Source organism: Fukomys damarensis, unplaced genomic scaffold, assembly GCF_012274545.1.
Source record: "Fukomys damarensis isolate Sample0158 unplaced genomic scaffold, DMR_v1.0_HiC HiC_scaffold_12, whole genome shotgun sequence".
Taxonomy (NCBI): Eukaryota; Metazoa; Chordata; class Mammalia; order Rodentia; family Bathyergidae; genus Fukomys; species Fukomys damarensis.
This window is the reverse complement of record NW_022900924.1, coordinates 53,526,028-53,538,133: the sequence shown is the minus strand read 5'-3', so window position 1 is coordinate 53,538,133 and position 12,106 is coordinate 53,526,028. Positions and strand designations below refer to the sequence as shown.

General features: G+C 45.6%; 1 protein-coding gene across 1 annotated transcript in view; it reads right to left on the bottom strand.

The window, feature by feature from the left end:
- The window catches only part of Parl (presenilin associated rhomboid like), a 25,404-nt gene that overhangs the window by 9,676 nt on the left and 3,622 nt on the right, over nucleotides 1-12,106 (bottom strand). Inside the window, exons 3-6 of the mRNA XM_033762701.1 lie at nucleotides 11,892-12,032; nucleotides 9,190-9,238; nucleotides 1,518-1,613; nucleotides 846-995 (exon numbers count right to left, since the gene is read on the bottom strand). Of these exons, the coding sequence (XP_033618592.1) occupies nucleotides 846-995; nucleotides 1,518-1,613; nucleotides 9,190-9,238; nucleotides 11,892-12,032 (436 nt within the window). The remainder of the gene's footprint in view (nucleotides 1-845; nucleotides 996-1,517; nucleotides 1,614-9,189; nucleotides 9,239-11,891; nucleotides 12,033-12,106) is intronic.

Here is a 12,106-nt window from a genome sequence, read left to right as displayed (position 1 = left end):
TTTTTTTTTTTTTTTTTTTTTTTTTTTTTTTTTTGGTACCAGGGATCAAACTCAGGGCCTTGCACTTGTGAGGCAGGTGCTGGCACCACTGAGCTAAATTCCCGTCCCTCAGTGTAGTTATTTCTACAACACCACATGGTGAATAGCAGAAATGGAATCTGAACCAAGTTTTCTGTCTCTAAACTCAGTGCTTTTTTCCCAATAGCACAAGTGTCAGATAAACAGTTTTTAAGCAATGTAGGACTTCAAAAATGAGTTTTTGTATCTGTTTTATTTAAATAAGTTTTACAAGTAAGTGAGTAAATAAAATTTGAGCAACGGTTCATTCTACAGCACCTAGCTGCCTGGAATCGTGTGCTGTGCTATCATTTCCTAGGGGAAAGACGGAGGACCATGACTAGAAGTGGCTCCAAGCCAAGGCAACATGCAACCTTGCAAAACAAAGAGTACACTTCACTATTCCCCACTATCACCCTGGATACCACAGATTTAAGCTTTCTGCATGCCAAACTATGGGGAAAACGAACTTGCTTAAGGGTGTTTCACACAGATCCAATGACCGAGACAGCTGGAGATCTAGGAGCCACTAATTTATAAAATGGAGGCCTGAGCTGAAGAGATCAAGGCCCAGTGCTGAAATTATACTCTAAAGCTTAACTCCTGTTTATCCTCATTTAAAACTAAGCACACCGAGTAATTCACTGAAAAGGCATCTGCAGAATGAGGGGCAGGGAGGTCCGTGCCCACCGGACCTGGGAGCCCTCCTCACGTACAACCCGAGACCAGTGTGTCCCCTCCACTCCTGTGTACAGAGCACGCGGGCGCAGTCCCCTCGAGGACCTTACCCGCAGACAGGTACACTGCCAAGAACTGCTCCTGGCCCAGGATGCTGACGACGCTGGAGGAGAAGCTCCACAGAACGTACATGTTCGCCGCCATGTGGAACAAGGAGAAGTGGCTGAACGATGACAGCAGCATCGGCGAGCAGAGCACCTCTACGAGGAAAGAGAACAGTGCCGCCAGGGCCGCACACGGAGCCGGTGTGCGCGCTCCTAGTCACAGATCGACACAGGAGGCAGAGCGGCCGGCTGAGTGAGCAGGCCTAAGACAGCCCTTTCCAAAGCGATGAAAAGCTTTCTTACATCTCTCTCTCTACTTAGTAAGCAACCAATGAACGTTCTCAGTTCAGAGAAAGCAACTAGTCCTTATCTCAAAAGTTAGAATAGAATGAGTAAATTACTTCAATTATGAGTCTGTGTGTAATAGTATCTGCAAAACAAAAACCAAACACCCTTGTAGTGATGGCAAACACCCAGTGTAAGGCAGGTGGGACACAGGAGTAGGAAAGAAAGCCCCTGTCCTTACGGAGCTTACTGTCTACCTTCCAGATTTCACTTATAGTATTGACAAGTAACACAGTTTTTGGTAGCATTTCAATTTACAAAGCGTATTTGTTTCAAATTATCTCTACCTCAAAATAAAACCACACAGAGTGATTTAAATCCAAAGTGACTTACTTGAGGCTGGATTAGATGTAAAATATCTGATCATTGTCCGCTGCAGAGCAGGTACTCTCCATAAACAGAATACAAGAACATTTGCAGTTATGATACCTGCAAAATAAACACAGAGATGTTAGAAATAAGAGCGAAGAGATGCTCTACAACAAAAGCCACCTGAGTAAGAATTTCTACTACAATTCTGTAAGAGCACTGCATCAAAACTGTCACCAGTGTGTGAAATCGGAGGGCTGCTGCAGCACTGCAAAGGTTCTGGGAACGCGCGCCCTTCACCCAGACACACTGGCGCTTCCCAGTAAGCACAGCCACAGCTACTGCTCCGTGACGGCCGACCTAGAGACAGGTGCACAGGCCTCTCCACATGACTGAAGTCAGGAGTGAGAGCAGAAAGGACCACCGGGCTGGAGGAGCAGCTCAGTGGGAGAAGGCGTACTTAGCCCTGAGTTCAGTGGGGGGAACTGTATACCAATGCGTGAAAAACTAGACGAAACTAAAAAATGCCTAAAAAGACACAAACTACTGCAACTGATGCACAAAGAAAACAGACAATCTAAATAGTTCACAAACAAGTCAAGAAAGGCTGAATCCGTGATCAAGAAACTTTGCACAAAGCAAAGGCCAGAATCAAATGGCTTCACAGGTGATTTAGTTTCCCAGGCCTGCTACAATAAACTACCACAAACCTGGTGGTTTAAACAAAAGAAATGTATATTCTTATCACTTCTGGAGGTCAGAGGACTTCAAGTCCAGGTATCTAGGTGTCAGTGCACCCTGCTTCCTTCTACGTGCACTGGGGAAGAATCTTCCTCCCTCCTGGATTCTGGGGACTCCCTCACCCCAGCCCCTGCCTCCACCTGTGCACGAAGGCTTTCTGTGTCTTCCTCTGTCCTCCCTGCCTCTCAGGAGGACAAGTCACTGCAGCCATGCCCCCGCCAGCAGAGCACGCCCATACTACCTCAAACGGTAACATTCTGTGGTTCTGGGGGGCAGGATCTGAGGGGATGCCATTCAGCTTACAGCTGGTGAATACCAAAAATAAAGGCGAATTAACACCACTCAAACTCTCCTGAAACAGAGAGGAAGGAACATCTCCCAATTTATTCTAAGCAGCCTCACCTTATATCAAAACCAGCTAAAGACATTGCAAGAGAACTACTAACACTGCTTTATGGATACCAAAACTACCAAATTCTAGAGAAAATATTAGCAAAACAAATCCAGCAGCCTATAGGGTTACAGACTGTAACAGATGGAACTCATCACAAGAACAGAGGTTGGTTCACATGTGATACAAAGTTGGAGGATTCACAGTTCTGTTCCAAAACTTACAAACCTACAGTGATCGAGACAGCGTTCTGCTGTAAGGGCAGACAGAAGGACCAACAAAGCAGAACTGGTCCACAGTTAAGGACAACTGCGTCTTCTGAATGTGGGGCTGGGGAGGAGACCTGGGCTCTTTCGCACACTAGGCAAGCGCCCTATCACTGAGCTACATCTCCAACCCGTGTTGTTTTTTTTTCTTTTTATTGAGTTTATTGGTACAATCTAGGTATTCAATACAGTCACATTCATCACTGGGATCCTGTACCTTCACACGACAGGTCTTGGTTCTCATTTTTTCCCCTTGGCCCTGCCCTCCCTTCACCCCCTCCTCCCCTCCCCATTTACAAACACTTTATTTCCATTTTTTCAGTTCCTCATAGTTTTTCCCTCTCCCTTATTACCTTCCCCCACCCTTTCCACTTTCCCTACACCTTTGGCCCTTTACTCCATGTTATTTTTTGACACAAGGTCTTGCTCAGTAGCCCAGGCTGGCCTCACACTTGTGATCTTCCTGACTCAGCTTCCCAGGCAGTGAGGATTACAGGTATGTGCCACCATGGCTGCCTCAAATGACTTTGGACTAGTGTTCTGCTCAAAGACAGTGCAGTGAGGAATTAAATTCTCTTCAGCAAATGCTGTGGGTCAAGTGGCTATCCGTGGCCAAACAACGGGTCTGGAGTCTACCTCCTATCAAATGCACAGATCGATGAACAAATGAGTGCGATTCAAAATGCGTCCAAGGCCTGCATGGAAGAATGCAAAGTACGAAGTGCTTAGAAGAAAAGGTGTAAACGTAGGTGCCTCTAAAGAAAAAGACTTAGGTGTGAATCTCTGGGATTTGCACTAGGCTAGCGCCCTTGAACCCAGACCCAATGCCCTGCGGAATTAAAGAAATGGCTGAACCGAAACAGCTGGTGAGCACGGGTGAGCCTGAAAAGCATTATGCGAAGTGGAGACAGCAGGCACCAAAGGCTGCTTTCACGTGACGTCGCTGTGCGAAAGGTCCAGAACGCAGATCCACAGGGACAGAAGCAGATTAGTGGGTGCCCAGGGCTGAGGGGAAGTGGGGACGGGGGGGTGACTGCTGACGGGAACAGGTTTCTCTTTGGGCTAACGAAAATGTCTGAGAGAGATTAGACAGCTGCATGATGTTGTGAACATAGCAAAAACCACTAAATTGTATCCTCGTAAATGGTAGAATACAAACGCGAATCATAACTCAGTTGTTTAAAAAGTCCAGCACCGGCGTGGGACGCACTCCTTGGTCCAGTGACCTCTGGCCCATCTTAAGCCAGTGAGAGGCCATACAGCCTTTCTTCTTTTAAAAAAAAAAAATCCAACTCACTCTCCCAGTGGAGCCCAACAGCTAAGCACGGATGCTGTTTTGGGGTGAGCGGAGTCACCCGCAGAGTCCTCTGTCTGAAGTGACCGCTAGGTGACCAGACCGGATGGCAAGTTGAGCGCGCCCATGGCCGCTCTCGGGAGCCATTTCTCTTCCTACGCAACATCCACAGAACTAGTCACCATCTGGGTCCACAGCTACAGAGAACCAGGAGGAGTCCCAGTTCTAAACTAATGGGAGAAAACAAACAAAGGTGTGAAAAAATTAAAATAAGGGAGGCAAGGCCCTTTGATATCACTACCCACCAACACCAACACCAACACCAACGCCCACACCCGCTGCCTGAACGGGCGAGCAGCTCATGTGGTTCTAAGGTACACAACTTACACCTGGCCGGACGGTGAGGACAGCCAGCCTCCTCGGTGAGGATGTCTTCGAAATTAAACACTATATGTTAACATTATTTGTGGAAGAAAAAGACTCAAGTACCCTGAATATTCACAAAGAGAACACTTGATGGATGACATTCTTTCACATGAAAAACTACAATGCATGAAAAGGAGAGGCTGCGGTGCACTCTCGTCTCCGCGTTGGGGATGGGCTCACTTTTCACAAGTTAGCGAGTCGTACTCCCGATATGTGCAAAGCCACCGCGGCAATACCGTACCTCACTAAAACATTAAAAACGCAGCGGGCCTAGACCTACTGACACGGATGTTCTCCAGAGCACTGAGGGAACAAGGGAAGACGAGGTACAGAGAATATGTATCACATCTACCATGTTTTAGACTTCGGGGGACAGATACAAAGGCCTACCGTAGTAGGTGCGTTGGGAGAAGACACAAGGAACCAAAGCAGCAGTGATCATGGAGAAAAGCGCAGAGCTGGACGTGCAGAGCGAGGAAGTGTTACCGCTCACCCTTTACTACACTTTCATCTGTTACCACGGGCGTTATTCATTTTGCAATGACCAAGTCTAACTGAGGGCTCCTTCCTCTCCCCCGCCAGCCTGGTTTGGAACGACTCTGAAGCAGGGGGCAGACAAGGCGGGACCGGGCGGGCAGTGCGGGAGTTTATAGCGGCGAGTGCTGGAGTCGTGAAGTACATCTGACCCCCACCTCCACCCGCTCCAGCTGTGGGGTCTCAGCCTGTTATTTAGGGCTCCGCTGCCCCGGCACCGCTAACAGGGCGCTGGGGACGAGCAGTCACGACGACACTGTACACAGTCACGTAAAGCACCTGGCTTAGTACTCCAAGCCTAGGGGGCACTCAAGCATTATTTTTGCTCTTCTTTCCCCAAAAATAGCTTGCCTGAAGACGAGAGCCAGGAGTTACAGAAAAGCGCCTGATTAAAGGGTGAACATGAACTACTAGCAGATCAAGGGAACTACTGCTTTACCAGCAACTTCAGGAGCAAGAAAGGAAATTTTGCTTGGAAAAGTAAAAGGAAAGAGAAAATTTAAACACAAAGAAAAAACTTGGGGGCGGGGAATTTAGCTCAGCGGCTCGGTGGCCCGCCTTGCAAGCACAAGGACCTGAGTTCAATCCCCGGTACCAAAAAAAAAAAGAAAAAGAAAAAGAAAAAACTTGGTGGAAAGAGAACAGCAAAGAAATAGACATTAGATGTGGGCAGAAGGGTCAAGGGCCCGGGCACAGCAGCACCTGAACTTGGCACATGATAAAAGGGGGCTGGCAGAGGAAGTGGAGCAGTTTCCCTCTCGGCCCGGGTACCCTCCACCGGAAACAATGCTTTTGCTGGTTCCCTACGTGAAGCCCAACAGGGTCAGCCAGCATTCCGCTAAAGGAAGCCCCGCGGGTCTCAAAGACACCCCAGAGCCCTCTCCCTCCAGGGCCGCCGGTTTCAGAGCCTTACAGATCACAGATCGCAGCAGGACAGGAAACTCACTGAAACATGAAAGCACAAGGCCAAGGCCAACTCTGAAGAATGCTACATCATGCCGCTCCTGCAGGCCAGACACCGAGGGAGCTCAAAAGTCCTCTGAGCCATTTCAAGTTTAAAGAGACATTTCTGTGTGACAATTAAAACCCAAAAAGTCCCAAAGTTAAACAAGCAAAAAAGAATTGAAACTAGTTCCTTACTACACCTATAAAATGTTAATTCTCAAGGACAGATTGAAATACCACAGTAAAACATTAATATCAACTATAAAGGAGGGAGGTTTTCCACCTCGCCAGTCTGCCATAACAGCGAAATATACTGTAGGGATCTCTCACTATCTGAGCTGTTCTTATCTAGACCTAAAGAGACACATAAGCGGGTAACAGGAGGAATGAAACGATCAAAACACATTACATGCACTGAAGCCACACCCTCCCGCCAAAAACATGTTAAGCTGTGGACGGAGGGGGAGATATGTTATATGCGCATACAAATCTGCCAAAATGAAGCCCACTAATCTCTGTAACAGTGCACATTAATAAAAAATGTGTAAAAAGATAAAAAAAAATTTTTTGTACCAGAGATCAAACTCAGGACCTTGCATTTATGAGGCAGGCGGCAGAACCACTGAGCTAAAATCCCCAGCCCAAAGGTATAAATTTGAGACATCCCTATCTGAAACTCAGGAACCAAAACCCTCAAATGAAACACTCTGCTATCTGAACTTAATATTCCCTAAAATCCTGCCATTCTAAGTCAAGAATCCAGTAGCTTGAAGGGCTTGGTTTAACCCCTCAGAGCTTCCACAATGCTGCTGTGTAGGAACGAACACCACACAGACCAAAGCTCGGGTCTCACAGGGCTTGGAAACTCTCCAGGTCAGCACTCTAAAGCGGTGCGGAGGAACAGAACAGGAGAAAGCAGCTCAGAACGGCTGTAATCCCAGGAGAGAAAGCGTCAATGTGTCACTCCGATCTTAGGGTCAGCCTAAGAAAGGCCAAGGGAAGCTAAGCATGGGGACTCCGTAAGGCGGCAGGACACAGCGGGAAGCCCAGCTCGCCTCTGAGACTCGGCATCCATTAACTGGGTGGTAGGGTCACTGACCGACACTGTGAAGCCAGAACCACTACTGCACACAAGGCCAAGGGCTCAAAAACATCTCCTCAGCTCCTAAGTCTCTTGGGCACTGTGATACTATAGGTGTGAGATCTTTAGCATGACCATTCATTCATAGGATGTTATTCAAAACACTGTATGCTCCAGCATACAGGAATAATAATACTTATTATTATATTTATATATAATAAATAATAACATAAATATATATTTTATATATAATATACAATTATTTATATTGCTACGTTATTGTTATATTGTTATACAGTAATGATAATACTTATTATTCTGTTTCAATTTTTTTAAAGTCCAAGGGATAAAATTCTGATTTTTAATTTTATTCCATATTTAATTTTATTCTGATTGTAATTACATTCCAAATGATTTCTCTGAATTACCATTTACTGGCATGACAAGAAGTTTTAAATTCTGAGCCCAAGCCGGGCATGGTGGCGCACGCCTATAATCCCAGCACTTGGGAGGCCGAGGTAGGAGAATCGCTGTGAGTTCAACACCAGCCTGGGCTACATAGTGAATTCCAGGGCAGTCTCTACTACATAGTGAGACCCTGTCTCAAAAAAAAAAATTCTGAGCCCAGTCTTCATGTTAAATGGCAGAAAACATTTGCAGCACTCAAGAATACACCATAATAGCTTTGTTACCCCAAGGAAATGCTATTAGTTTTGGTTACTTTCAGAAAATAAACACAACACACTATCTCAATGGAAATGGATGTGCTTCCACGGAGCTATCTTTTGAAATGATCACATCAGCACACGGATTCATTAATTCAACAGTCACAGGCACGGCAATATGGTGTGAAAAAATTCAAGTGAGATCTTAACCCGAGAGATTAACAGTCTCTCGCAGATCTGAACTGAGTGCCCCTTCCATGTGCAAGATACGTACTCGATGTTCAAGAACATGGAAAGTCTCACCGGTGGCCAGGGACGCTCGTGTGTGAGGCCAGGGGTGTCATACACGGCAACTGCACTGGCCCAGAAAAACAGAAAGCACTTTCTGAAGGAAGCAATGCTGTAAAAAAGAAAAACTAAGCCTTCCAGACAGAGGAAACGGTCTGAATGAAGAGCAACATCCTTCCCCTACTGAGGTACAGGCAAATTAAGAGCACATAAATCTAATGAGAAAAAGACATCTTACTATTGTCTAGAAATATTTTTCTTATCTACAAAAAACCTTACAAATCCACCTCCCCAAGCTTCTCAAATAACCCATCCATAAAACATTGTAAAAATGTTATCTTAAAGAGCCCAATCTCTTTCCATAAAAATTTACAAAGAACAAATTATCGTGCCATGTACTGCCTGTTTAAAGAGGATGTTATAAAGAGTATGGTAGAACAGACAGAAAATTGGCTTTTGGGATAGACCTTGGTTTAAAATCTCAACCCTACTATTTTATTACAGTTTGACCTTTGAAAATTTCAAAGTTTACCTTGGAAAAGGGGGACAACTACCCTTTACTCAGCCCCAAGAAAGAATGTATATAAAGTAACCTGGGTACAGAAGCAGTTTCCTTTAGCAATTCTGATAACAAAGTAAAAATTCCTCATGAGCTAGCCACGGCTGGTGGCCCATGCCTGTAATCCCAACACCCGAGAGGCTGAGGCAGGAGGATCGCTGTGAGTTCAAAGCCAGCCTAAATTACTGAGCAAGACCCTGTCTCAAAAAAAAAAAAAAAAAAAAAAAAAAAAAACAAAAACAAAGACAAACAAAAAAATTACTCTGAGCTATTGCCAAGATTCTACAACAAACTGTCCATTTGGTCAATACCACACTAGATAAAAACAAACATCCCCAGAATCACGAACGCCCCAGGCCATGCTCCTGCTGAAACACCAGCCTATTGGTACAGACTGTCTTCATCCTCCACCCCAAAGCACACGGAAGCTGTTCCTGTGATGTACTGTACCTTCTGGTTGGGTTTCTCTTCCCTTGAATGGCTAAAACACGTAAGCTAACACAAACCTGTCACAGTCCGCTGGCCATCACTTAGGTTATTCCACCACTTGTTAATCTATAACAGAAGGAAAGCCGCACGTCACCACATGTGAAATGCTTTCAGGCCATGAAACCGAAAACCGGGGAGGAAAATGCCCGTGTATGAAAGAGGGATTCCTCAGCTGGTAACAAGAGCACTGGGACTGGTAAACAGTCAGTATGGGGGAGACTGGAAAACAGGTGTGTTTTATAGAGTTCAAGACCAGCCTGGGCCACGCAGACAGACCCTGTCTCACACCTAAAGAAAGAGTAAGATTCTCAGAATATTTTGTAATAAAGGCTTTAAGATGTAATGAATGGTACTGAGTCACAAAACGTTCAGGGTACACCCTGAAACTCATGAAATACGCCTGGGACTTGCTTCACAGCAGTGCTGAGACTAGAAGGGAGGAGAAGGAAGGGCTGGATGGAAAACAAAACCACTCACGTGCTGGTGGCCCTTGAAAATGAACAACAGTGGCTCCATTTACACTATTCTATTTTTGTATCTGTTTGAAAATTTCCGTGATTAAAGTTTTTAAATTAAAAAAAAAAAAAATTCTAAACCAGGCACAGTGAAACATGCCTGTAATCCCAGCTACTTGGGAGGCTAAAACAGCATGTTCAAGGCCACCCTGGAAACTTGGTGAGGCCCTGTCTACCTATAAAAAATAAAAAGACCTCAGTGGCAATAAAACAATATAGCTCAGTGGCAAAATGCCCCTGGGTTTGACCACTAGTACTGCCCCCCATATATGCATATGAAATTGAACCAGACTTTGTTAAATTCAAGGTTTAAAAAATTTACAAAACAGTATGAATGCGATTCCATATCTGTAATTGTGTATGAGCTCCCAGACCTCACTTGCTGTACATGTATGAAAGGAATTCCAGGACTTTCAGTCTCTCTCTCTTTCTTCTGAGACAGGATCTGACTTTGTTGCTGAGGCTAGCCTGGGTTCAAAATCCTGGGTTCAAACTGTCCTGCCTCAGCCTCCCAAATACCTGGGCCCTCATGCAGGCACCACCACATCTGGCTAGGACTTGTATTTTCCACTTTATATAATGTTTCATTTGTCTATATTGGACAGAGATTATATAATCTGTCATTTAAAGTCTATCTTTGAAGCTGGGTGCTATAACACACTAACATTAACTACTCAGGAGGCCAAGGCAGAAGGATCACAAATACTAGGCCAGCTGGGGCAATTTAACAAGGCTCTATCTCAAAATAAGAATAAAATAAAATTAAGAAGGGGCTCCCTGCTGGGTGTGGTGGTACACGCCTGTCATCCCAGCACTTGGGAGGCTGAGGCAGGAGGATCGCCACAAGTTAGAGGCCAGCCGGAGCTACACAGTGAGTTCATGGGCAGCCTGAAGTACCTAGCAAGACCCTGTCTCAAAAAAAGAAAGCATGAATGGAAGGAAGGAAGGAAGGAAGGAAGGAAGGAAGGAAGGAAGGAAGGAAGGAAGGAAGGGAGGGCTCCCTGGGCTCAAACTCCAGTACGGCGGGGGGGAGGCAAAAAGAAAAAAAGATCATGTATATTGTTTACGTCATTCTTTTTTCTTATTCTAAAGAGCCATCTGGGAACATATGGGCAGTAAGACTGCACAGTACAGAGACATGGCAGAAACTGGGAGCTTTCGGAGGGACCGGACTACAGACTGGGAGGGTCCTATTACCAGATACAGCACAAGCCACCGTTTTCAGGGGTAAATGTTTCCACCGCTCTGGCACACGCACTCCACAGCACTGCTCAAGCTCCTTGATGTGTCTATGGCCAAACGAGGAAGAAGGAATCCTCCTCACGTACAGGAGCTCAAACTGTCACTAAGAGGAGAACCTGGCCTTCCTTCTCAGGCCCTTGCTGACCAGGACTGGGTTGTTCCTGGGAAGGGAAAAAATAAGGACGACATTGATCTCTCTCCAAACTAGCTAGGAAATGTATCCTTACAAAAAGGTGTGTGAGGGCCAGGTGTGGTGGTGCGGGCTTGTGATCCCAGCACCCGGAAGGCTGAGGCAGGAGGATCACCAGAATTTTAAGATCAGCCTGGGCTCCATAGTGAGTTCAAGGCCAGCCCGGACTATAAAGCAAGACCCTGGCTCCAAAAAAGGTGTTTGAAAACCAAATGGAGCTGGAAACATATTAACCTATGGCATGAATGCTCAATAAGTATTGACAAGTAAAATAAATACTTATATGCTTTAGCTAAGAGGGAAAAGGGCTGTTACATCTAAGGTGCAAGACCTACAAGCTCTACAGCGTTACTCTTCCTGCATCTCACCCTGAGCAGTCCGAAAGGCACACTGCGGAGATTTACCGCGCCTACGTAACACTGCCCTGAGGTGCTTTTCACAACCCTTGTACCCGAAGGCTGGGATTCTGAGGTACACTTGCGAGCAGGACAGCAGCCTTTCAACTAGGCTCGGAGGCACTGGGGCCCGACTTTCATTCTTAGCAACTCTCTGTGGTGACTTTGATGCAAAATCCTGGGGACACCCAAGAGCGACACTTCCAGACATACAGCACACTAATAAGTACTTACCGTCGCGAAAGACTCTAACAGAGAGTGTTAAGAGCACTGACTTCGCATCTGTGGACGGAATGCTGCCATTAACTACAAACACTTCATACCCGGGCTTCAGAAACTGCGATTCGTTAGAACAAAGAAAATAGGTTGATCTTTACCTCCTTTCTGAGGTCTCCTTTTTTCTGTGGGCTTATGCTATCCAGCCAATCAGCTTTTACACCATCAAAATAACTCTGGACCCTGGATTTCAGTGATTCATACTGCCAGATAGCAGCTGATCCAAATGCACAGCCTGTAAACTGTATAAAATTAAATATTACAAAATAACTTACAGAGAAGTAGACATATATATATATATATATATGTATATATG